The sequence below is a fragment of the Cyprinodon tularosa genome, unplaced genomic scaffold (genome assembly GCF_016077235.1).
Source record: "Cyprinodon tularosa strain WSP-4 unplaced genomic scaffold, ASM1607723v1 ctg4, whole genome shotgun sequence".
NCBI classification, from domain to species: domain Eukaryota; kingdom Metazoa; phylum Chordata; class Actinopteri; order Cyprinodontiformes; family Cyprinodontidae; genus Cyprinodon; species Cyprinodon tularosa.
In genome coordinates, this window is record NW_024039118.1 from 2,546,062 (window position 1) to 2,573,740 (window position 27,679).

At 40.1% G+C, this 27,679-nt stretch overlaps 1 protein-coding gene across 2 annotated transcripts in view; it reads right to left on the reverse strand.

Annotated features, from left to right (window-relative positions):
* Nucleotides 1-2,757: 2,757 nt before the first annotated feature.
* Nucleotides 2,758-27,679, reverse strand: part of dnajb6b (DnaJ heat shock protein family (Hsp40) member B6b) — a 50,691-nt gene continuing 25,769 nt past the window's right edge. The window contains exons 6-10 of one of the 2 annotated variants that reach the window (XM_038297923.1): nucleotides 20,167-20,301; nucleotides 19,902-20,061; nucleotides 17,254-17,324; nucleotides 4,540-4,698; nucleotides 2,758-3,022 (exon numbers count right to left, since the gene is read on the reverse strand). In XM_038297923.1, the coding sequence (XP_038153851.1) occupies nucleotides 2,913-3,022; nucleotides 4,540-4,698; nucleotides 17,254-17,324; nucleotides 19,902-20,061; nucleotides 20,167-20,301 (635 nt within the window). In that variant the 3' untranslated portion in view covers nucleotides 2,758-2,912. Of the gene's footprint in view, nucleotides 3,023-4,539; nucleotides 4,699-16,663; nucleotides 17,325-19,901; nucleotides 20,062-20,166; nucleotides 20,302-27,679 lie in introns of those variants that run through there. The other variant, XM_038297924.1, reaches the window with a different exon arrangement.

Consider the following 27,679-nt stretch of genomic DNA (forward strand, 5'->3'; position numbering starts at 1 on the left):
GTATATTTGGTATCTTCTTTATATGCAGAGCCAAACATTCCCTCTGAAAATCTAAATCAATTTTGGTACAGCTATTAATTAAAAAGAGCATTCCCGGTTGGAAATAAAAATACATTATTTTTGGTGCCATACTGACTGATGCCTTCAACAACTCACTTTTCATAAAGTACACCTCTGATCACTCTGGAGCCCTAATTCTTCCTGCTTATAACAGAAAAATGCTCCCATGAAGGTATTGCCCTGAAAATCTAATGGTGGCGCTTACAGCAACACAAACATGACAAGCAGAGCAGTCCCGTATTCATCAGAGACACGGTTCACAAGGGGAGAACAGAGGCAGGTTCTGTGGAGGAGACCAGCAGCCCTGAGGTCTCTCAGTCTGTCCATCTTGGCTTCCACAATCACCAAGCCAGACTTTACCACCCAGTCCCAAACCAGGAACCGGGCTGACATGGAATTAATCATCTGCCCCTTTATTGATAATACATTTATTCAGTCAAAATAAACAATTTCAAAGAGGACCTTCCCCTTTGGAATCAATGACGTCTTTTTTCTTTCTTCCTAACTTGTGGTTTTCTGTCTGACAAAGATGTTGCAAACCAGTGGAACTTGTATTTAAATACAAGTGTTTCCTCTGTCATTAGGTCGCCTTTCCACTGATGCAGACTAGGGGCTGAACGGTTGACTTACTCTACCCACTAAAGGTTTGGGGCAGCCCTTAATATGGAGGGGCCTTTATGGGTAGTGCTTATAGGCTGGGGATTAGGCCTTCAGGTGAAGCTACCTTAAGCCAGGTGAAAGTAAGCAATGTAAAAGCAGTTCTCTTACTAAATTCTGTTATTCCCAGAATTATATCTTATTGATAACTTAAAGAAATCCTGTACGGAAAATATTTAAAATGTAGTCGACCTCTTCTAAAGTTTCTTTGGTGATGTGTTGCCTATTTTAGTGCAATAGAGTAAAATCCCTCCTTGAAGAGGTTAATTTTCTGTGGCCAAGGAAGGTTATAAAGATGTGTTTATATTATTTCAATGAAAAATACACACATTCAAAAATACTGCATATGAGAATTACTTCTCAAAAAAAACCTGAGCCCAACATAGAACATCTGTGTAACGGTAAAGGCTGCACAATGTTCAATTTTGAGACCTAGCAGTCTGCAGTGTTGGGTCTCAAAGTGTCATTGTTAAAAAGAACAGTAACGCTCATACTTCTGAGAATATGAGCCTTTCTATAATCCTCTAAATGCAGCTATAGTCTATTAAATGCCTCTCTCTTAAACCTAGGACCATAGGTGTATTTAAAAACATATCAAACAGTAACAATGTCCACATTATAAAGGCAATAATTGTATAGGCTGCCTTATAATTGTTATGATTATTACAGTACATGGCTATATAATAATAAATATGAGTGGTTTTTAATGTAGACTGATAACAAATACCCCAACATGCAGAAAGGAAAACAAAATCAGTGACTAAACGTATCTCTTTGATGCAGACAGTAGCCACTAGATTTTTAAGTGGAATGGTATTATTTATAAGAATATAAATTTGGTTTGACAAATACTCTGGCCTACAGGCCAGCCACAGTAGATGGTGGTACTGTCCCTTAAAATTTGCCACCACGGGATAATGATCCCAAGTAGAAGTAATTGGTTTCTGATCGGTGTCACTAAATAGATACGGCACCTTGGTTTGAGTAAGCCAGGCTGATAGCCTGGTGAAGAGCAGGCAAGCTGCACTGAATAAATCACAATGCTAACTTATGGATTTCAGGAGTCACAATGCGACTTAATCTGGCTCAGATATCTACAACATTTTGACCCATTCCCTTTGTTTCTGTTTTGTTTACTAGGGTTCAGATGAGACTAACATTGAGCTATTTAACAACAAACAGGAGCAGAGGGTTTGGACTGAAATAAACAGTAAATATGATTAAAAACACATAATTTCCACTGTTTGGCACAATGGAGGGTCAGTTATGCCTGTTATACTTCTGATAAAAACCTTCTCATAATGCATGGCACCAAATAGCAGCACATTTAAAATAATATAGTAACCTCTGCTAGAAAAATAAAAACTAGTTATTTCTAAAACATCTCAACATAACAGAAAAACACAATTTATGTTCCGTTTAAGCATTTATTTATGAGAGTCCATAAAAACTGAACATTACTATTGCGTTTGTCAGGATTCATCAAATAAGGAAAACTTTTCATGAGAAAACTTTTACAAACACAATGAATTCACAAACACAATTAATTCCCTAAAGTAGTATTTAAGAGTGGTAATAGTGTCCTTTCATGCTGTGTAAAAATGTAATTCAGAGTTCATACATCGTCTTCTAATACTGCCGTAAGCCTTTGTGCCTCTCACATTTTCCAGTCTTCCGTCTTCCTCTTTGTCTCTTATTAAAGATGGATCCATTAAATGGTTTGACCTTCACTGACTCTCACATGCTGTGCAGTGTCACAAACTTCCTGCTAATTTCAAACAGAGCTGCCCCTGTGATTCTTCTTCCACCTCAACCTTTTCAAATATGTATAAAGCATCAAGCAGAAACCAAGAAAGCTCAATAAGAAGATACTTCTTCTACATTTTTTGCGCTAGCTATGCATCTGTCATCTTATAAACTTTTTTATTATTTCAATTAAAAGAGGCAGGTTTAGTATCGGGCATACTGGTTATTGTTCAAGGTGCAATTTGAATGGGAAGTGCACAAGCATCATATTATAGAGAAAAATCTCTCGTTTGCAAATAGATGTTTCAGTTAATAAAACGAGCAGGGACACAATGTTTCGTGCTACAACTAATAGAAAAAAATAGAGCTATGACGCAGCTGTGGAGCCGTTGGGTCTCTAATGCCACGTACAGCCGAAGGCAAAGCTGCCATATATAACAAGGAACTGTTCAAAAAAAGGTACCAAAACCACTGAAACGTGGGAAGAGTCGAGGAGCTCGTTTCTTTTTGGATTCCGCTTCCTTCAGCCACAGTTTCTTCCTTTTGGTGTCCACGTGTCCTTTAAAACACCAGAAAAAAACATTATTGTCAATAAATATGGGCAGTCCTTTTTGAAGATAACATTTGCTGGCAGAAAAGATTCACACCTTGTGAAAACACTATTTGTCGTGTGAAAACCACAAACGTGAATGGATTTTATTGGGATTTTTTATTTGATAGAGAAACTGAAAAAAGTGGATATTGGAGAAACCATCAAATTCAAAAATGGCTTACGGTATTTTACAAATATTAAAGCCTGAAAAGTCATCCACAAATCTTTCTTAACCTGATTTTCACATCTAAAGGCTGAAACTTTTGACATTTTATCTTTACAAAAAAACTAAGTCAAATTGGAAAGGAGGAAGACAGTGAACATCAGTCTATTAGGTTCCGACAGATGCTTTCAATTAGATCCAGGTCTGGACTTTGACTATGCCATTCTATGAATAGTTTGATCCAAACACTTCCATCTCAGCTCAGGCTGTGCATCTCTGCAGTTCCTTCAGAATTACAACAACCTCTTTTTTTCCAAACTTTTATTTTAATTGAGCATCCAGTTATTGGAACATTTAGGATCTTGTTTTAGAGCCTAAGTTTGTTTGCCCCTCAACCTGTTTACTTTGGCGCTGATCATCAGGATCCTGTTTGTCCTCTATGTTACCTGCAAAAGCAGATATATTTATTCATTAACTAACTAATCATGTGACTTTTGAATTAGTTCAACACATACAATTTTATTTAATAATGTGCTATTATTTTTATCAAGTTAATAATTTTTTCACTTTCACTGGTTTTCAACAAAAAATCCCATTAAAATACATCTAAATTTGATTCAGGGAAGGATTAATTAATGCGTAAGACTGCATTTTTAACCGTTGTGCTGGCAATTAATCAAACATTTAATTCAATTTGCATACAGGAATTCAGATGTTGCATGTGAAGGACGAAGAGAACATTTTATAATTTTACTCACAAAATGAGGCCATTTTGCTTTTACAGCTCCATCAGCCCTCATTTAACTTTTAACTGTACAAAAACTGAGAAATTTAGTTAATAAGAGAAGTTAATAACTATATGTTTGGGGGGGGTTTGACTCATCAGACCTTGCTGCTGAATTGACTGTGAGCTTCAGAAAGGAATGTTGGTTTAAATCTCTCAGGATCAGACTTTTGTTTGCATCTCAGCAGGAACTATGCACGCTGAAGTTAAAGGTCCCCTCCTCTGCTAATGAAGCTGCCATATGTAAAACTCTCGGTGGCTATGGGTAATTGTTCAGCTTTAGTGACCGACTTCCTGACCCCGTAAAGAAAAACAGGGGGCGGATGGTGACCTCCTGTTGTTGCGGCGACGTAAAACAGAGCTGGCTAATGAACATCTCTGTCTTCTGTGTTTACATCTGCCAATCAGCTTTCATCGCTGTACTTTGTTTGGCCATCAGGCACAAAGGCACACAATTAGCCATCCTCATTAGGACTTTTTAAAGCAAAGGTCTGTGTGTTGATAATTAATCAGGCCTGCAGTAGCAGCAGGGCGGACCTCTCGTTAGTCCCATGCTCTGCTGGCTGTGATCCTCCTCTTCCTCAGAGGGGTTCTGGGCGGAGTTCCTCAGGTAGCGTTGATGCAGGCCCAAACTGGGGAGCGTGTTGTGTCTGCGGCTGCGAAACTCCTCCTCAAACGGGTCTTGGGGGGCGATGTCTGTGGGTGTGAGCACAGAGGGAATGAATCACACCTAAACTTATCGCTGTCTGGATGGATAGCCTAAGGTGTTCAACATAAAGTCATTTTTTTTCCTGTCCATTTTGACATGAGATGTGTGCGTTGCAAAAGAGAAAAACATATTGCCTTCTGATGCCCTTGGCTGTTTGAACACAATCAGACAGAAGAGAGAGAGAGAGATACAAACTAAAATTACAGCACGTTAGGAATGGGTCCAAAAGGTGTATTGATGTAAACAAAAAGAAAAAACTAGGATGATATAAACCAGATACCCTTAAGGTAAACAGACCCCCCCTCTTTCATTCAAACTCCAGCCATATATTTCATTCATTTTTCATCTGCCTGACTTTGATTGTGATTAGTCATGTAAATAAAATGAGATTTGGTTATTCTTTTCTCTAGGTAATTTACATTTATATTGAATTAGAGGCAGGGAGGGAATGGTGTGAGGTGCCGGTGGTTGGGGGGGTTATTATACTAGGAGATTACAGGCAGATCGGATCGCCATTGTGTTGTGTAATTAAGGCAGCGGAGAGGAGAAGAAAGGAGGCCAGATGCTCGCCTTCATGAAACCGGCCCTATTAGAGGAGGATCTGCACCAGCTTTTAAAAAATAACTAACATCTTGACTAACATGAACATATAATAAACAATATGATGTCATATTTAAAATACGGCAGAGCACAGAGATGTGGTCATACCCAGAACATCATTAAACCTCTGTTGTTTTTTATCTGTTAAAAAGCCAGGTTTTTGTGGTAGATCCTACATTATTATAAAGTAAAAAACTAATTATGGTTGATTTCCTTTTTTTTTTTTTTGACAATATAGTGACTTGAAAAACATTAACCCTCTTTGGGATTTTTCATGTTTTGTTAAACATGAAAAACATAAGTTAACATTTTCATTTAAACTAGACTTTACATTGGACTGTTTTATTGTTTTTACCATTTTAAGTACTGAGCATGCCGACTACCTTAAAGATTACATTTTTGGTTTATTTTGAAGCTATTCAGAAAAGGGAGAAAATAACAGAAAATGTCAGCGTGCATAAACCATTACGGTCAGTACATTGTAGCTTACTTTGCATTCATTTCAGCTGCAGGTGGTTTCAGACGAGTCTCTGTGAGATTCCCACATTTTGAGAATCGATCTAATGCCTAGTCTTCAAAGAAAACCTGCTTTATATCCGTCATGCTGGATTGTTTTCACATGCAAACAATGATCTTCAATTCTGACCAGAGACCTTAATTCAAATTAAGCTTTAAACTTTAACTAGGCCATGGTCCAGCCTAACTGGCACTTTCCAACAACTATTTTCGGGCTTGTTTGGGGAGCTCAGGTGCTCATAGTTAGTAGTGAGGCAGCCTCGAAGGCCTTTCAAAAATGTATGTTTATGTTGATCCTGTGACACATAAATTGGACTTCATTTCAATAAATACGTGATTCTTTTAAGTTTTTTGGTTGTACCCAAACCTTTTTGTAGTATTGTATTTAAGAGGATGGATACATATGCACATACAAATATTTCTTGTTTGTTTTTTTTGTTTTATTTTTTCCTAATTTTACTTTAAAAACATTATTTTTTTTACCCGTTCCTTATAGAAAATATGATAAAATTAATCAAATTACATAACAAAGTGTATAAAAAGCCAAACCACCTAACCTGGGAAAAAAGGGTGTAATTAGCATAGCAGCTGAGAGATCCATGGTAGCTCTGGAGGAGCTGTGAAGATCTAAAGCTCATATGAGAGAAACCTAATTAAGGAAGCAGCAAAGGTGTGTGGAAAGCTGCTCTGGTCAAATTGGATTCAAATTGATCATGTCTAGCCGGATTTAAATGCAATCTCCATCACTATAGCACCTCTCCACCATCCTCACCACGAGGCATGGTAAAGGCATCATAATGCTGTGGGGAAGCTTTTCTTTAGTAGGGATGGCAAAGCAGGACATTTTGTATAGAGGGTGGATGGACTTAAAGACATGGAGGTCTAAAAGAAAAGAGTAGAGAAGCTTAATGTGACAACACTTGTAAGTTAGTAACTGAGGTCTCAAAGAGACAAAGTAATGACTTTCAGGAACTAAAGGGTGATGCGCTAAACATAAATTCCACTTCACATCTATTCACTAATTTGGGTTTGTGATTGTATGAGATATCTGGAAAAAATAACAACATTGTTTTCAATAAAAAAGAAAACAAGTGGTGCAGAGTAAAGCATGGCAGAGATTTGTCATGCTCTGGGCTCCCTCAATGTTTCCATTTGATCTTTTCTTAGTAAATCAGGATTAAAACCTAAAGGAGGGTGAACTTTTGTTTTTAATTTATAAATTACACTTAAAAACATACAAAAGAGGCATTTCAGCACAAATGATGATAGTTTGTGTGAGAGAACCAGGTTTAAAAAGAATGTCTATGGTTTTTCTTTATTACAACAAACATACATGCTGATACAACATCAGACAGGATGAATATAAAGGAAAAGATTAACTGCTTAAGTCCAAATCCAAATGATCACAATTGCCTAAAAAGCTGAAACATTCTTTTTTTTATTATACTACAACTGAAAACCAAAACAATCTTTGGCTAAATTATTGTTAAAATAGTTGCATTTGTTTATATCCATCCCTCTACCTAGATTCTATATGGGACGGTAGATCAAGAGATATCTGGAAGAGACTTATGACTGCATTCTTTCATTTCTATGAAAGACATCGAGACCCTTCTTTTTAACTTGTTTGAGACAAACAGTCCACTTCTATCCTGCCTACATTAAAATCCCTATTATCTTTTTCCAATATTTACTTTTCACGGCGCTCTGACTTGATTCTGTCCACTCACTGAGCTTTACTACAGTTTACAAAAAGCTTGGTGTAAAGGACTCTCTGTGTTATGTGTCTGGGGCCAAATGCAGTTTCTTTCCTGTAACAGTTTTAAATTATAGAAATGCTGCCCTATTTAAACTCAAATATCCACTTAGATGTTTACAGCTCACCTGGGTTCAAGAAAAAAGGAGCAGAAACAACCATGTTTTTAGTGTGGATAAAGGCCTATTGACAATGATTTGTGTTTCATTTTCATGGCTGTGATTCAACTAAGCGTAGGAAACCTCCTTTAAAGATTTAACTCTATATTTAGATGAAATTATCATTTGTGCTGCTTTAATAAACTGTATTGAGAAGTGAATTGATCTATGATGTGATTTTCAACATGCACCACATCCCAGTCTCTGTCTGCTCTGTTGGTCTTAGAGTTGACTGTGGAGGCCTCATTGAAATGACTCATTTTTATTTTCAAAAAATCCTCTCGAGATAATGAAGTACTGTGACATGGGGGTGCATTATCCTACAGGATACCAACATCAGAATACTGGTTATCTGGGTTCATTAAGGGATGGATATGATTGGAAGCAATGCTCAGCTGGTTTTAAAGGGTCCAAAGCATGCCAAGAAAACATCCCGCCCACCACTCCACTGCCATCATCAGTGTTAATTGTTGATACAAGGTAGGATGGATCTATGCTTTAATGTTTGCACCAGGTTCTGACCCGACCATCTTACTCGAAACTCATCAGACCTGGGATCTGTTTTAGCCTGTGATAACAGCAGCCCCAGTTTCCTGCTTTTAGCTGGAGTCTTCCAATGCTGTAGCCAGTCTGCTTCAAATTCAAGTTTTTGCATTTGACAGACATATAGATTTAAAGATAGAGTTTTCTAGAAATAGAACAAATAAAAAAATCCCCTTTATTGTCCTACAATGGGGAATTCTTGTAACAGCAGCAAAGCGACAGATATTATAAAAAAGGTATGTGCACTAATTAAGTATATATAGAACAAAATAACAGAATAAAGTGAAAAATGTTTAAAAATAAATGTACGAATACAGTATAGTAAGGTCAAAAAGATGTTTTGAATGTAAATAAAGTGTAGTTGGTAAAAAAAACAACAAAAAAAGGATAAATAACTAATAAACTCAGTAAACTAACTAACTTCTGTTTTTTATAAAAAATAAATAAATCAATAAAAATAATAATAAAAGAATAATAAAAAACAATAAAATAAAGAATAAAACTAACTAACTTCTAAACATTATTTCTTGACAAGTCTGTCCTAAATTAGCCTATACATAACTTAAAACCATCATGCAAGACATTTTATCTAAAGAGCAGCTGCTCAGTGGATCTTTATAAGACAATTCTCTCTCTGAGCCATGGTCGTGCACAAAAATCACAGTAAATCATCAGTGTCTAAAATACTCAGAGTAGCATGACTGAAACCAACAACGTCAAATTTAATGTATCCAAAACCTCCTTTCTTTAACATCAACTTTAACAAGTTTTCTTTACCTAAGATGCGCAAATGCAGAGCATACGGTAGCCATTTGTGAAAAATGAATTGAAGAAATACACCAAATATACTTGTAAATAAGTGTGGAAATTTCTTTCAAATTCACTGTAAAACCTTTTTATATATATAAAACAACCTCATCCCTTAGTTAGGTAACCAAAAGAAAGACATTTGCCGGATCTCACTCTTAATCATCACTCCAAGTCATTCACTGTGATTTCTTTTGAACAGTGGCTTTATTTTTTCTTTTATTAGAGACTAAACAACCCACACAAAATGTGATAATTGTTTGATTGTCTGACTGAAATGTATTTCTGCCATTTTAGCCTCAAACCAGAGAGTTTTATTTTTCTGTGTTTACAAGGCAGCCTGTTAAACTAAACAACCCAGTGCCAACACTACAAGGAGACAGAAGCTCTCAGCGGACCACCAGACAGCAGCAAAATTGGTGGCTTGGCTTTCAATTCCAGCCCACATTTGTTTCACCATCACATCAGGTGATGTTAGTCAGATTAAGCCAAAGCATTTGTGACTTTAAGGGTACATTCTTTATTCCACCTTCAGTTACTCCTGATGGTCAATATTATCATCTATTAGGCATCCTGCTACCTTAATAAGGCTTCTTCTGGTCCCAAGTTAGATAATCCAACATCATTTAATTGAATTAAACAAGGACCACATCAAAGACCCGAAGTAATAATGCGGATTTATTTAATGTTCAAAAAGGTGGTCTTTAATTTTCTGGATCAAGACATTTAAAAAAAATTAACACCCTCCAGCAGTAAGATGCTTAATTTGCAGATACTGCGCTGAGAGTACCTGTCATCTGTCTGCAGGTTAAATAAAGCAGCCAGTTGTAATGTAGACATGAATACAGACAGAAAGTCACATCTCAACATATGGAGAGAGGAGCACACACAGCATCACAGGTAGCAGGCTGGAGGTTGAGTCATGGGTTGAGGGAGCCTGAAATAAATCACAGCTCCAAAGGAGGGCTAACTCTAGATGACAACTGCAGCTAGATTATATTCAACTGTCCAGCAACGCTGGGTTCAGGACTTCTGGTGTCGTGGTGATGGGGACCCCACTGCTGAGCACTGACAGATAAAATCCTTGTTCAGACACGACCAAGAAGGAGCAGGCAGCTTATCTTTTCCCATCTTTCATGAAATAGCCAGTGGCTGCAGGCCGTGCTAAGCTGTCAAGCAGACTGTGTATCTGTGTGTTTGTGGGAGGGGAGGCTAGGAGGGTATAAGGCAAAGGGAGGTGAGGACGGGGGTGGTGTGGCAAACCCAACATGTGTGTCATACTGAAGCAGATGGATGGAGAGGAAATAGCAAAAGGAGTAAAAGTTTATTTATTTATAGGCTTGTTTGCATTGGAACGACCTATCCAATGGCTGAAGGGAAGAATAAACCATTTTTACATATAATTTAAATATGGCTGTATTCCTATAGTTCAATTATTTTACATTTTATCTGGACAAATTCATTTATTTTAGTTCTTTAAAATCAACTGAGGTCTGGGTTTCTGATTTCTTTCCCTCAAAGATCCCTTTTGGTTCTTGGAATATTGTCTTTAGCATGCAAACGAGGACATCTAGTGGTCACATGAGGTATATTTAAGGCTTTCCAGGTAGCAAATATATCTTTCATGTTTGAACTGATTAATACATATTTGCATTCCTAGTTTTCCTTTAATGGAAACCTTTGAAGCAGTCTCACTGATCTGGTTGAATTATCTCTTTAAAGTACTTTGAGATGACATGCGTTGTGAATTGACTCTATATAAACTAAAATGAACTGGATTGAATTTAAGTATACATATCCCAGTTTTTATCTTAATTTGTCTATATTAAAAATTCTTCCAATAAATATATTTATTATTAGCACCATTTGCTGTATGTTTGTGCATGTAGTCCTAATTAAATATGTGAATGTATGCGGTATGTATAACAACAACATTAAAAGTAATGATAGTATTAATAGTTAGGTTAATTTATATTAAATTTCAGATATATTTTGTCATTGCATTTTTTTTATCCAAAATTCTGGAGGAAATAGCTCTTGTGAAGAAAAAAAATTGTTTTGAATCATAACTATTCATGAAAGGTTTTAATGCCCTTTTATTCATGAACCCGAGTACTGCCTTTGTTATGGTGTCCTTGGACATCATGTACATAAAAAGCAGTCTGCATGTGTAAATTTTTAGCACCTACATTTATTTTATATCTACCCATACGATTGATTGCTATGAAGTTAAAATTCTAAAATTCTTCATCTGTATCACCTTGGGGTTTAATGTGTCAGATAATGGGAAGAAAACATAATTGTCTTCATACTGATAAAAGCAAGCAGAAGTAATCTTGTTTGGAAGGTCAGATATTGCAGACGGCCCGGTCGATATTCTTGGAGCTGTAGCCCTCCATTTGTGAAAAGCCTTGGTTTATTCTTTTGTTCTACCTTCTGAATTTAAAAAGCAAACTATTCCAGATGTGAAAGATAAGCTATGTATTTTAACCAAGGTAAAAATCCTGCTTCTATTTAAAAAGAAATTTAGAAGAGATCCAAAGCAAACACTTCACCAACTTCCAAGGCTCATGATGAGGGTCAACGATGGTGAGGTGAAAACTTCAGCAACACTTCAAGTACTTGGAACCAACTTTATCAATAGAATCCTGTAACTCTTCTGAGAACAGTACGAACATGTAATCTCTTTATCTTCTTAATGTTGTAAAGAATCCTGTAGCCCGACTCGACACAAACCAAGGGTATAACTTTTGATGCTGACCTCACCAATCGGCCTCCTGTCAGTTATATAGCTAACATTAAGCCTTATGTGCTGTTTTTTAAGGCTCCTCTTGGTTTTGCGGTGTCTTAACTTCAGAAGTTTTATATACTAACAAGTCTAACCTCATGTCAAGTTTTCAAATGCTCTTCAAATTTTCAAGATCTAATCAAGAAGAAGGGTTGATTAAACCACTGCTGTTATGTATGATGGTCTGCTGTTCTACACAAATACATCTCAGATAAAATGGAATCTGCATAACCATGAGGCTTTATGAGGACATTAAAAGCTGTTTTTGAAAATGTCTTTCAGTATTTATTAAACAAGCTTTTTTATAACATTTCTCCACTAAAATTATGCTCTTATTTGTCTAATATTCTAATCTAAGAAATTAACTGTTTTAAGTGTAAAATCCACCCTAATAAAGAAAAACAAAGCCCTGAAAATATCAGTCTATGGAATAAATCTATGATGTATTGGACTTAACGAATTGAGCTACTGAAAAAAACACTATACCTGCGTGGGTTCATGGTTTACCAAAATCATATTCTATTACCCATAGTTCTGTCATACCAACAGTTTTTTCTAAGCGCTACATAAATAAAGTTGACATATATATATATTATGGGATATACCGGTAGGTACGTAAGTAATACATTGTTATAACTGAAGATGCAGGGTAGCTGAAATCTAAGTATCTAGACTGGCATTTAAAATAATTTAATCTGTTTCTACACACAACTTTAAAAAATGTTTGAGAAAGAAATTTCAAAACAGAAAAGTAAAAACTAAGAAATCACATTTATCCAGGTATTCACAACCTTTTCTTCATACTTTTTTTTATCTCCTTTTGGCAGTGATTCAGCCTCAAGATTGTTTAAATTCAATGTCCCAAGCTTAGCACACCTATCCTCAGGCAGTTTGGACAACTCTTCTTGGCAGTGCACATCTAAATGCTTAACTAGAGCAGGGCTATAATTATTTTCCAGATGCAGTGTACTATAAAATTTTTCTATTTTATTTAGGGGGAGTCATAAAAAAATACTTAAGAAAATATATATTAAACTTCTGGTTAAAAATATATATATAATATATATATATAATATATATAATTTTGGGGAATTAGTATGAAGGAATAATTAAAAGAAATACTTTTTAAATGTGATAAAGATTTAACAGCCAAATGACACAATGGGCTCCATTCAGACAGGGAGTATTTTCAAAAATGTACAGTTGGTTTGTGCCTGAAAAACAGAATCATTTAGCCAAGAATGTTTCATTCTTTTAAGCAACTAGTTTCTGGTAAAGAAAGAAGAAGCAAACATCTTTAAGTGAAGGTACTCCAAAAGTTTTTTTTTTTTTGCACAGTTACTCAGGTAATTGTAACTAAAATTCTTCAAAAAATACAGAATCATTATTCTAAGAGTAGGTTCTCATAGACATGACACAAAACTGCAACCAATCCAAGTGGCCAATTTTTTGGCTTCAAGAAACACTAAATAAAATAAAAACATTTTGTTTGACAGTCATCATCAATCTGGCTCATCTCTTTGATTGCTTTTGCCAGATAAGCTTTACAGTTGGAGTCTCATGAACCATTTTTGTTTACTGATTTCTTCACACTTTCATTTCGATTGAGATCCAGACTATCTGCAGACCATGACATGGATCTTACGTACCTTTCAAGAAATGTTTAATTTTTCCTTAAAAAAAAGAAAAAAAAAACATTATCCTGAAAATTATTTAATCATCCACAAACATAATTTTGATTGATGGGATAAGAGGAGTGTCCAAAATGTCAACATAAACCTGCATTTATTGGAGATGTAATGACAGCCATCTGCAGTGTCTTTAGCTGAAATGCAGCCTCATATTATCAATGACTGGAACATACCATAATTGCTTTTCTGTATCTAAATTCAATTTCATTTAAGCAGTTTGTAAGTTTTGTCTGATTTGTTTCTTCATTTTATTTGTGAGTATTTTCAATTTTTGCTTTAAGCTTTCTGTCTGTATGGTTTATATTTTAGGATATCCTCAGTTCTGGTGAAAACTGTTATTTCTCAGGGGGAAAAAAAGAAGGTATCCGTCTTCGGTAAAAACGTTGTCAGCTCAAAGGTATCAAAACGTTTGAGTTCTTTTTTTATTTTGATAATGTTTTGCAAACTGGGCAGATATTTTAGTTTAATAAAGCAACATTCTGGCCTATAAGCACATTCAATGTTTATTTTGGGGCTTAAAAATCGAAATATACTGATTTAATAACTAGAATTATAGTAAATGCTGTCCAAGCTGACCCGCAATGACTCATGGGAAATGGAGGATCCCGCAGTTTCCTCGGCGCTACCGCACAAATGCAAGCAGGCTGCACCGCAGGATCGGGAGTTCTCATGAATTTCAACGGACCCCCGATCCCGTGAGAACTGACAACAGTTTTCCTGAGAACTGAGGCCGTCCTAAAATGCACACCTTTCCTGAGAAAGTAGGCCTTTCCAGAATGTAGGTAACGCCTTTCCTCGGAATGTCCTAAAACGCACACCGTAGTCTTAACGCTCGGACTCTTCCTTGGTTTGGCAGCATGCCAGCCTCTAACAACCGTCCCATTTTATTTGAGCATTGTCTAGATTTACGACACAATGAGCTGGAAACAACCGAAATCTTTAACAACGTTTTGTGGTGATTTATTTTCCTTAAAAGAGTTAAATGGTTGATAAGCCTCAGGTTGGTGCTATGGTTCGTTTCCCTCCACTTGGTGAAACAGCTCTCATTTTAGACTGCAGACTCTATGATGGTTTTGGGGGAATAAAAAATTCCGATCTTTCCCCCCCCCCCCCTCACTTTGACTGTTATTGTGTGTCGGGTATATTATTATTTCCCCGAGAAAAAGAAACAAACAGTTACTACCCATCTCTGATATGTTTGTCATTATTTTAATTGATATACCACAATTTTTATATACATTTTTAAACATACCAAAGTAGCACCAACGATGCTGTCCTAAGTATCTGAATGTTAAATGTTTTTTTGCGGTGAATATATTATACATATGTTGCAATACATTCAATGAACAGCAGATGGCGCCATTCTACAACAAAAATCCAGGAATAAGCTGCTTGTTCAGCTCTTAGTCTTAAATCCTCCATTTAGGAATTTTCTTTTCTTTTTCTCTACTACTTGACTATTAAAAGCTTGCATCCATTTTACCAGCAACAATAAGAATATGAAATGCCACCAAGTTTGTAATAGAGGCGATTATGCTGGAATAAAAGGTTACAATTTAATAAAGCAACAGACTCCCACTTCAATGTCAGTTTGAAAAGTTTTGACAAACAGAAAAAGGTTTAATTTAATCGCTAAACTAGCGCTGCTAAAAAGATATTTAAGTGAGTCTTGGAAATACAGCTGGGGGCCTCACCCTGTTTTTTTTGTACCGCTTGCTCCGTTTGACAGATTTCAAAAACTTCGAGGTGGGCCTTGCTCATATAAAGTGGCCTAGAGCACATTCCTTTAGGAACACTCATGTTTTTATCTTTCTGTGAGCAAACAGGATGAAGCACAAATGTAGCCTTTACTTTATACTTAAATGTCATATAAATGTGTGTTGTAATTTTACAAAATTATACTAAGATTAAGTAGCAACATTGGGGCCTTCTTAAGACTTGCTTGGGAAGTGTTGAATTTACCCATGACTAGTATTTTTAATTCCCCATTATATTTATACATTTTTTTTTTATGAATATGGGCAGAAAAAAGTTGCACAGCTTCTTTTAGTGATCAGATTGACTACAGATAAAAAGCTTGACAGGTTGGGAATCTTTGAGTTTCTTCACATTGTGGTCAGGCATAAAAAGTGGAACTCAAACAAAGAGCGGGAATGAGGATGGAAGGGCGACTGAAGGAAAAGGATGGAAAAATAAAAAGTAGCAGACAAAAGAAAAAAAAACACTTTACAAAAGGGAGTAATCAGAAAAGGGAAGAATGGATGGTCTGATGGACAAGTGATGGGGTATCAATAATTTGATATTCAGCATTGGATGGATTGGAAGATGGATGGCAAATGGACAAAGGGAGGGTAAAGAGACTAAAAATTATTGTAGATGCTAAGATGGGCAATAAAACCTGGATATGCATTATCACTTAATTTAGATCAAAATATTCTGGTTGATATCTAACTCAATGTTCAGCTTATATCCGTATAGAGCGAGCTAATGAAGTGCACAAACAGCACCTGTGTAACCCATTGGTGGTCTGAGGAAAAGAGGACGGATGGTGTCTCTTCACCTGGTTTTTTATATGAAAACTTACCCTTTAACAAAATAAACTATATGTATGTGAAGATGTCCGTCTTTACTGAAGTTTCATGGAACAAAAGAAAAGGGTTACTTCAATGACAGGAAAGCACCACCTCCTAATGTGAGTCACTAAGGCATTAGTGAGTTAAATAGCACACACACGGTGAGCTGTGTGATGGATAGTGAGTGTGCAACAGGAGGCAGCAGGCGTGGTTCCTTTTTTAGTGAAGTAGTGATCGGCCATATAAGCAGGTAAACTCAAACATCCAAGAGGAGAGATGATTTAAAGCCACTCAAGCCAAAAGAAACACACTTAGACATCAGGCCAGGGCAGTTTTTCCATGACGTTTCACAAACTGAACTTTATTGACAGAATCTGAACTGCATGAAGAACAAAAAGTCCTCTGTGCGTGACCTCCTGTTATCCAAAGCCGCTATTTAACCTGACATCTCAGCTGGTGCAGCAGTTAATGCCTTCTTCAATCAGCGACCATGCAGGAACAAACCAAACACACTCCCAGAGAGAATGAGCAAAGTATGTTATATTTAATTTATTAATGAACACAAATCTCATTACACTCGCATGAACAACAGCAACAGGTTAGCAAAGTGGAGTTTATGTTAAACACATTAATGTGAGGTGGTTAAGTTTCTCATTCACTTGTTAAACAAGTCAAATAAAAAGGGAGCAAAAAATGACATGCAGAAGTTAAACATACAGCATCTTATTTTTTCTGCCACAACACCAAAGACAATATACACCCTGCCTGAAGGAATAAAATATACAGCACACAGCCAACTTTGTGTTTATGGCAGAAAAGTACAACTCAATAAATTCAGAAAATATTAATAAGAAAAAAACAAAATAACAATCCCAGCAAGCTGGTCCCCCTAAGTAATGGAATACATACAAATATACAAATACTGAAAACATCTCTCTTCTCTCTTGCAGCTAAGCTAACGAGAAAATTCTTTGGAAATGAGATGCAGGAGTAAGAGAGAGAGAGAGAGAAAGGAGACTTTTTTTTTCTCTTCCAGATGAGACAATTGCATGTAGGTAAAATTTGGGGGTGAGATTTACTTGTTATCCAGCCTTAAGAGCTGCTCCTTACCATTAACTGTAAGGGATTTTAACTGACCATCTTCCACCACTTCTACCCGCTCCTGGCCGTTCTCCACAATCCTGTAACAAACAGACAGAGCAGTCTTTTTAGAAAGCACGGCGCAAGAATTATTACTTATAAAATGCCCCGTAAAAGTATTCACACCATGTCAACTTCACATTTTAATCACACATCTACAAACTTATATTTCACAAGTTTATTTGATAGACCAACATAAAGTAGATCAGGTTGTCGTATTCAAAAACAGGAGTATGGTAATATTTATACTAGGTCTCTCAATAAACAGCAGATATAAGTGCAAGGATGATACTGTGGGTTACACCAACATTGTATATGTAGAGATTGAAACTCTTAAACTTTGGTAGCCAAGTAGCTCAATTTTAGGCTTGAATTTAGGCTTGGCAGTTTAACTCTGTGGCCCTTCCATTGTAGCCTTTATTGTACTTTGGGGTCATCCTGTAGCTGGAGGCTGAACTCTCTCTTAATCCCTAATCTTTTGAAGGTTTTCCTCTAGGATTGCCCTGTAATCCACTCCCTCAATCTTCCCACCAACTCTGAACAAGTTCCCTATCCCTGCTGAAAAAGCGCATCCCCTAAGCGTCACCTTCATGTTTTAAACCTAAACCGTGGATCTCCTCTCCTCCATAGTCACAATGTTCATCATGGCTACTTCTCTTAATAACAGTCCTTTCCTACCTGGCCAGTTTACACAAACTACTATATCATCCTCAGTTTACAGCTGCACTAAACTTTTGTTTAGGCTTTGTAAGATATTCAAAGTTTAAGATTTTATAGCCTAACACTGCTTTTAACTTCTTCCTGCCTGCCGTTTTTCCTGATCATCATAAAGCTGCTTGACTGATGTTTGCCATCAAGGCTCTAAGTCTTTTACAGATAGAACAACTGAAACTACATCTGGGAAGGGAAAAAAACAAAATAAAAACAGTCCCTTTGCCTCTTTTTTGCAATTACAGGTGCTGGTCATAAAATTAGAATATCATGAAAAAGTAGATTGATTTCAGTAATTCCATTTAAAAAGTGAAACTTGTATATTATATTCATACATTACATATATTCATATATTCATATATTTCAGATGTTTATTTTGTTTAATTTTGATGATTACAAATGACAACAAATGAAAATCTCAAATTCATCATATCAGAAAATTAGAATATTGTGAAAAGGTTCAAAATTTATGGCCCCTGGTGCCACACTCTAATCAGCTAATTAACTCAAACCACCTGCAAAAGCCTTTAAATGGTCTTTCAGTCTAGTTCTATAGGCTACACAATCATGGGGAAGACTGCTGACTTGACAGTTGTCCAAAAGACGACCATCGACACCTTGCACAAGGAGGGCAAGACACAAAAGGTCATCGCTAAAGAGGCTGGCTGTTCACAGAGCTCAGTGTCCAAGCACATTAATAGAGAGGCGAAGGGAAGGAAAAGATGTGGTCGAAAAAAGTGTACAAGCAAGAGAGATAACCGCACCCTGGAGAGGATTGTGAAACAAAACCCATTCAAAAATGTGGGGGAGATTCACAAAGAGTGGACTGCAGCTGGAGTGAGTGCTTCAAGAACCACCACACACAGACGTATGAAAGACATGGGTTTCTGCTGTCGCATTCCTTGTGTCAAGCCACTCTTGAACCACAGACAGCGTCAGAAGCGTCTAAAGAGAAACAGGACTGGACTGCTGGTGAGTGGTCCAAAGTCATGTTCTCTGATGAAAGTAAATTTTGCATTTCCTTTGGAAATCAAGGTCCCAGAGTCTGGAGGAAAAGAAGAGAGGCACTTCATCCACGTTGCTTGAAGTCCAGTGTAAAGTTTCCACAGTCAGTGATGGTTTGGGGTGCCATGTCATCTGCTGGTGTTGGTCCATTGTGTTTTCTGAGGTCCAGGGTCAACGCAGCCACATACCAGGAAGTTTTAGAGCACTTCATGCTTCCTGCAGCTGACCAACTTTTTGGAGATGCAGATTTCATTTTCCAACAGGACTTGGCACCTGCACACAGTGCCAAAGCTACCAGTACCTGGTTGAAGGACCATGGTATCCCTGTTCTTAATTGGCCAGCAAACTCTCCTGACCTTAACCCCATAGAAAATCTATGGGGTATTGTGAAGAAGAAGATGCAATACACCAGACCCAACAATTCAAAAGAGCTAAAAGCCACTATTAGAGCAACCTGGGCTATCATAACACCTGAGCAGTGCCACAGACTGATCGACTCCATGCCACGCCGCATTGCTGCAGTAATACAGGCCAAAGGAGGCCCAACTAAATACTGAGTGCTGTACATGCTCATAGTTTTCATGTTCATACTATTCAGTTGGCCAACATTTCTATAAATCCTTTGTTTTTATTGGTCTTCAGTAATATTCTAATTTTCTGATATGATGAATTTGAGATTTTCATTTGTTGTCATTTGTAATCATCAAAATTAAACAAAATAAACATCTGAAATATATGAGTTTGTATGTAATGTATGAATATAATATACAAGTTTCACTTTTTAAATGGAATTACTGAAATCAATCTACTTTTTCATGATATTCTAATTTTATGACCAGCACCTGTATAGGCTATATAAAACTACCTCAAGGCACTACACCATGAGTTAATCTCTGTCATACCTTTTTGTGGTGATTTTCCTGCCATTGACGATCTTGGTAGAAGTTGACACAGATCTGAAGTTGCCCATCCCTCCACCGCCGCCTCCAAATGAAGAGGAAGAAAAGGAGGTAAATCCTCCTCCTCCTCCTCCTCCTCCCATGTCACCAAAGGAGCTAAAACCTAAAAATAGAATATCTCAGTCAAAAAAACAAAGTCTTAATCCTTTTATTGCTATTATTTACTACAATATACAGTTGACTGCAGAAACGTTAGGAGTCTGCACACCTGTATCAAACCCTGAGAAACCAGGTCCAAAAGCTGGAAAGCCACCAAAGCCAAAGAGTGGACCGCCCATCCGGCTCCTGTGTGCACCTCTTTGACGACCGCGCCCGCCAAAGAAATCATCAAAGGGATCATCACCTGCGAACGGACACAGAGTCAAGTGAGATTTTGGTTTTCTCCCGTTTGCTTTAAGTTCTTCACCTTTGTACTTTCTTTACACTGGTATAATACGGAAAATATTTCTACACTATAATGCTAAAATTTTCAGTTCTTTTTACATTTAGGCTCAATTTTTTGAGATTCTCCAGTGGTCAAATAGATGGATGACAAAACAGAGGCAAAAATTAATGCATGAAAAGGATGGAGCAATAGACTGATAGGAAAGTTGGATGGAAGGAGGATAGAGAGATGATTGACAAGCTGACAGATGATTATATTACAGACAGAAGAAACAAGAATAGGTGGAAAGTGAGCTTATCATATTCAAGTTCCATCCAAACTATTTTTTAGCTTTTTTTTTTGTTTTTGTTTTTTAAATAGTTAATTATTCCAAAAGCTGTCATGAATGGCAGAGCATTTATCAGTAATTTCTGGAAATGTGTTATCCGTTTAAAAACTGTCAAGTGACGCAGACCCATTTCTATCCCAAAGCCCAGAGGAGCTTCTGCTAATTGTGTGCTGCCGATCTGGGTCACCCTGGCAGGATAAGGCTGGAATCACTGGCACTAAAAGAAGACTCCTCCCTCAACCTTGAGCACACCAAGGCTGCATTAAAAATAGGTTTGCTTGTTCCCCCTGACAGAAAGGCTTAAAATAAAAAATAAAAATCTGCTGTGTTTCTGTGTACCAAGACGTGGATCTAAGAGCTGAACAGAGATGAGCTTTAGCAGGGAAGTTACGCATCAGTGGAAAATAAAGAGAGGAATGTAAACTCTGAGGAATGTTGTTTAACTACTGAAGTGTGATTCAGAATTTTGAAATCCAAGTAAAGAGTGATTACTTTGCTCCAGTGGCGGCCGGCCCATAGGGGGCGCTGGGGCACCGCCCTCCCTGATAAGAAGAGAGAAACGTAAAATATATTTTTAGAAATTAACTCATAAATGTCAGTTTTACTCTCTAGACTGTGTACCTATAAGCAAAACAAATTATATAAACTACATTTCCCTATCTACTGTCATTAATTTGTGGATTTCCACAGACAGACTCCTACCGTCTCTGTTCTGGGGGCGCTGATCAGACTGACCCACATTTGCAGAGAATCTGTCAATCATGTACTATTGCTAGGTGAATTTAATGGCCAATCAGCGTCTCAGAACTTTATGGTCTTGGGGCGCTGAAAATACTGCGCTTTAACAGGCTTCTGAACCCAAGCGCAGGTGCAGACAGTAATGGGCCTTTCAGATAGGAAGCGATTTGCGCTGCGCTGGCCGCGGGGTTCAGCGCATTTGCGCTGCGCTGCGCCGGCTGGGTTGCCGGGTCTAGTCATTTGTTTGTTGTTCCAGCTTTTGGTCAGCAGCAAATATGTATCTGACCCGTGCTAAGAAGCAAGCGCTAGCACTAGCCCTGCTAGTTCGAAGAAAAAGAGCAGCAAGAAAGAAGAGGCTGTGGGTGCACGAAACACAAAGGTCCAGAGAGCAGCTTGGGGAGTTCCCGCTTGTGAAAGAAATTGCAAACTTGTGTCATATAGTTCGGGGAATTCAGACACACACAGTATAAGCTTTTCCTCCATTTTGCTTCCTGGTCTTTCCAGCCGATGGTTTCTATTGGCCACGCGTGCATTCGTCACGGCGCGCCGCGGTCAAAGTTTGACCTGGCCTGCGCGCGAGCTCGCGAAGCGCTGCGCTTGCGCTTTGCTCAACGCAGCAGTGCGGTCGTCGCAGCCTGTCTGAAAGGCCCATTAGAGGGAAGATGGCGAATGTAACGACCGAGATGCAGCTTCCACCAAATTCGGTGAGATCCTTATTTATCTACACGTTTGCCAGAAGAACATCCCTGTTGTAGGATATGAACATTTCCTGTCATGGTTATTGTGACTGTGACGAATCCACCTCGTCGCTTAAAACAACCTCTCTAACTTTCCGCGCCACACACACATTCCTGTTATACTGTGTTTGTGAGGACCAATACACTCGCGCTGAGACCAGTAGCTCCATGAACTTAAAACACACAAGCTGTTCCTGGTTACCTGCTGGCATATTGAGGGTGCACACTTAATATTTCAGTGGGGTTAGCCGTGTGTGTATGTGTGTGTGTGAGGGTGTGTGGGGGGTGTGTGTGTGTACGTGTTTATGCTACGGGGACTTGTCATCTTCAGTCTGGCTGCGTCTTTGCTGGGTTCAAACCCAGTTTAGTGTAATTGAATAAGTCAATGAATCTGTGTAAAAGAATTAAGTTGTAAAAATTTTTTGTTTTTGTACATCAATTGTTTGTGGAGGTAATATATGGACAAAACTGATTAATGAGAAGAAATCAGAAATAAGAGAGCCTGATGTGAGGGGCTTAAACTATTTAATGAGGGCTGTGGGAAGAAAAGCGGCAATTTTTGTTTTCTGTTTCTTTGTTACATTGCTGGTAACTGGAGGGAGGCTGAGGCCCAGAGTATCTTGTACATGTTTAGTTTCTTTTGCACCCTGTTTTGAGTTTTTGAGCTCAATAAATCACCAACACCGGTAACCCGACTGAGACTGGATTCTTGGAGGCCAAAGAACCCCGTCACAGTGACCCAAATCATCACTGTTACTGTTATTATATAGTAAATTAAATCATTACTGTTAAATTGTATGTATTGTCCAATTGTTTATTTGAATTCTTATTCCGGATTAGTTGGAGACATACACTAGGCTATATCAGCCCCACCAAAAATATTTTTCACCAGCCGCCACTGCTTTGCTCCATTGGCCTGTACAGCACAGGCAGCAAGCTACAGCTGCCAATAACATCAGTGGTGGAAGAGTACAAGGCGACAAAAACACGCCAGGCCATGATGCTGCGAGACAGTAAAGACGTGAGAGTACGTCAGGCAGACATCGTCATCTGGACAGGCCGAAAGTGGTCAGCCAGCAGAGCATTGAAGGAGGCCGAGGACAGACTGAATCACGCAGACATTGTCGGGTCGGTAGCCCAGGGAAGGCTGGGTTTAGGTTGCTTCACCAGAACAAGCTGGAACAAAGCGGACCCAAGGGAGAGGCGAGGCTTGGTGCAGAAAGAGGTCAGAAGGGTGGAGGAGGAAAGCCGGCATGTCAAGGCTGTAGCCATGAACAAACAAGGCAGCTGGACTAGATGGGAGAGTGCGAGAGAGAGGGCTCTTACTTGGCAGGACATCTGGAGCATGGAAGGCCACCGCATCAAGTTCCTTTTATGCTCTGTTTATGACGTCCTACCTACTCCCTCAAACCTCCACACCTGGGGAATGGTCGAGAGCCCAAGCTGCAAGCTCTGTGGAAGGACAGCCAACCTTGAGCACGTCCTCTCTTCATGTCACTCAAGCTTAGCAGATGGCAAGTTCCGGTGGCGTCATGACCAGATCCTTGCTCAATTGGCCGACGGCATCGAGCAGGCAAGGAAAAGGGCAAGACAGCTATCCAAAGGGCCTTGTTTCATACATTTTACCAGGGCAGGAGAAAGTGGAGTAGTGGGAGGGAAGAGCAAGGGGGTCCTGGCCACGGCAAATGACTGGGAGATGCGGGCAGACCTAAAAAAGCAGCTCAAATTCCCTGAGGAGATAGCCCACACTAGCCTGAGACCAGACATTGTTCTATGGTCTAAAGGTACCAAGCAGGTGGTGCTCATCGAGCTGACTATCCCCTGGGAAGAGAGGATGGAGGAGGCCTATGAGCGTACGCTCAATAAATACCAAGCCCTCATCCTAGAGAGCCAGCAAAATGGATGGAAGACCTGGAATCTCCCAGTGGAGGTGGGCTGCAGAGGCTTTGCTGGACGGTCGCTCTGGAGAGCCCTTGGACTGCTGGGGATTGAAGGGCTGGCCAGGAAGCGGCTTGTAGCCAACGTCACCAAGCGGGTGGAGGAGGCATCTCGCTGGATTTGGATGCAGCGCGAGGTGCGCTGGCAGAACCGAAGCACTGAGCGAACGAAGAACTGGATGAGGAGTTGGGTGGCGTTCGGTAGGGGTGGGTCCAGGACGCTGGATTTGCCGTTGAGCCCCTCCGAGGTGTCATGGGCTTAAATCAACGAAACACCAGTGAAGGGGGGTGCCCATTTGACAACCTTCTGAGCCTACCCAACTCCGATTCCAGTCACAGAGACCTAGTGGTGCCTTGAGGGAAGGAAAGAGAGAGAGAGAGCAATGCCACTGGCCCACAGATGGTGCAGGGGCAAGTACCTGTAAAATTGGACCAGTTGCGATATCCCTTATCGTATTTTGCATATTCCTTTCTGGCAGACCCAGTGACCACTTGGAAAGACAAGTTGGCAACCGAGGAAGAACGGTGACAGCGAGGAAAGACTGCTAACATCTGGGAAAGACCAGAGCTGGGGTGTGGCGGCTTGGCAGGCCAACCACACTCTCCGTGAGGAGAAAACCCAAACAACCGCTATGGAAAGGTATATTACAAGATACCCCCGGGGCCGAGCGAGAGCGGGGGAGGATGATCGACCCACAGGACAGAACAACGTTATGACCACCATTAACGGACAAACGACTACGGAACAGCCAAGCGATTTATCCCGGGTCTGTAGATGTGGGAAGAAATGCAAAAATGAGAAAGGGCTGAAGATACATCAGACAAAGATGAAGTGCTTACAACCTGAAAGTAATGTGCAACGCACAGGGAAACCTGGTGATACGGAGGAGAGGCCGGGGCAGGACACAAACCACAGTCTCCAGAATCTCCAGGCACATGACGAGGAGGGAAGCAGGAGCAGCATCGCTGATGTGACGGAGGCAGCAAGGCAACAGAGTGAGAGTGAAGTGACTCAGTATAACAGGCAGCTTGCGCAGATCACTTGTGAAGGAGACGTCCGGAAACAACGTGTGAACTGGCCAAATGCAGCTGCAACAAAAGAATGGGAGATGTTTGATCGCGACGTGGACCAGGTGCTGGAAGCAGCCACTGCAGGAGATGTGGGGAAGAAGCTCAAGGCCATGTCCTCTATAATCTGGAGCATGGGTGCTGAGAGCTTCGGAAGGAAAGAGCTGAAAGGCAGAGCAGACACCCAGCTCAAAGAGAATAGACGCCTGAAGGAGATAGCAACCCTGAGAGGGGACTTGCGGAGGCTGAAGAAGGCCTTTCGCAAAGCAACACCAAATGAGAAACCAGCAATCACAGAACTCTGGAAGAATCTGAGGGAGCGCATTAAGATCTTGCGACGAGCTGAGTGTCACCGCAGGGACAGGAAGCGGCGGTTGAAAGAAAGGGCAGCTTTCACCAAGAATCCATTCCAATACCTGTCAAAACTCCTGGGTGACAAAAGATCAGGGGAGTTGAAAGCAACAAAGGAGGAGGTGGAGGAACATCTTCGTCAGGTTCATAGTGATCCCAGAAGGGAGGTCAGTTTGGATGAGATGGAAAAGCTCATCAAACCAGCCGAACCAACAATCCCCTTCAAGACAGAGGAACCAAGCTGGCAGGAAGTTAACAGCTTTCTAAAGAAAGCCAGAGGAAAATCGGCTCCAGGGCCAAATGGCATCTCATACAGTGTTTACAAGCATTGCAAAAGGCTCAGGAGACGACTCTGGAAGCTACTGACAGTGGCATGGAAGAAGAACTACCTTCCTGATGACTGGCTGATCGCAGAGGGTTGCTTCATCCCTAAGGAGGAGAACTCTTCAGGGATCAAGCAGTTTCGCACCATCTCACTGCTCAATGTGGAAGCTAAGATCTTCCTGGGGATCCTGGCAAAGAGGTTGACCACCTTTATGTTGGAGAACGGGTACATGGACACTGCGGTACAAAAAGGGGGCATTCCAGGGATATCTGGCTGCCTTGAACATACCAGCGTTATCTCCAAAATCATTGAGGACGCGAAGAAAAACCATGGCAACCTGGCAGTACTGTGGTTGGATCTGTCAAATGCTTATGGAACAATACCCCACAAGCTAGTGGAGCTGACGCTGAAGACCTACCATATACCTAAGCGATTTCAGGCGCTTCTGCAATACTACTTCGACGGATTCAACATGCGTTAAACCTGTAGGGAGTTTACCACCAACTGGCAGAGACTGGAAGTGGGCATTGTCACAGGCTGCACGATTTCAGTGATCCTTTTTTCCGCAGCGATGAACCTTCTCGTCAAATCAGCAGAGAAGTTGCGTCGAGGTGCAGTACTTGCAAGTGGAGTCCAGATGCTGCCCATTCGAGCATTTATGGACGATCTCACCATAACAGCAAGATCAGTACCAGAAGGAAGATGGATTCTGGAGGACTTGGTTGAGATCACCAATTGGGCAAGGATGGAGTTCAAACCAGAAAAATCTAGAAGCCTGGTTCTGAAGAAGGGGCGCGTTCAGGATCGGTATCACTTCAAAATTGGAGAGAACACGATCCCAACTGTCCAAGAAAAGCCTGTGAAGTGCTTGGGAAAGTGGTACAGGGCAGACCTCAATGACAGGCAGAGTGTGAAGGAGCTGCTTAGCCAGGCAGAAACTTGGATGACATCTCTCGAGAAGAGCAGCCTCCCGGGCAAGTACAAAGCCTGGGGTTACCAACATGGGGTTCTCCCCAGACTGCTCTGGCCTCTCCTGGTTTATGAGGTACCTGTCTCCACTGTTGAGGGACTGGAGAGGAAGCTGAACACCTACCTGAGGAGATGGTTGGGCATCCCAAAAAGCTTTTGCTCCATTGGCCTGTACAGCACAGGCAGCAAGCTACAGCTGCCAATAACATCAGTGGTGGAAGAGTACAAGGCGACAAAAACACGCCAGGCCATGATGCTGCGAGACAGTAAAGACGTGAGAGTACGTCAGGCAGACATCGTCATCTGGACAGGCCGAAAGTGGTCAGCCAGCAGAGCATTGAAGGAGGCCGAGGACAGACTGAATCACGCAGACATTGTCGGGTCGGTAGCCCAGGGAAGGCTGGGTTTAGGTTGCTTCACCAGAACAAGCTGGAACAAAGCGGACCCAAGGGAGAGGCGAGGCTTGGTGCAGAAAGAGGTCAGAAGGGTGGAGGAGGAAAGCCGGCATGTCAAGGCTGTAGCCATGAACAAACAAGGCAGCTGGACTAGATGGGAGAGTGCGAGAGAGAGGGCTCTTACTTGGCAGGACATCTGGAGCATGGAAGGCCACCGCATCAAGTTCCTTTTATGCTCTGTTTATGACGTCCTACCTACTCCCTCAAACCTCCACACCTGGGGAATGGTCGAGAGCCCAAGCTGCAAGCTCTGTGGAAGGACAGCTAACCTTGAGCACGTCCTCTCTTCATGTCAGTCAAGCTTAGCAGATGGCAAGTTCCGGTGGCGTCATGACCAGATCCTTGCTCAATTGGCCGACGGCATCGAGCAGGCAAGGAAAAGGGCAAGACAGCTATCCAAAGGGCCTTGTTTCATACATTTTACCAGG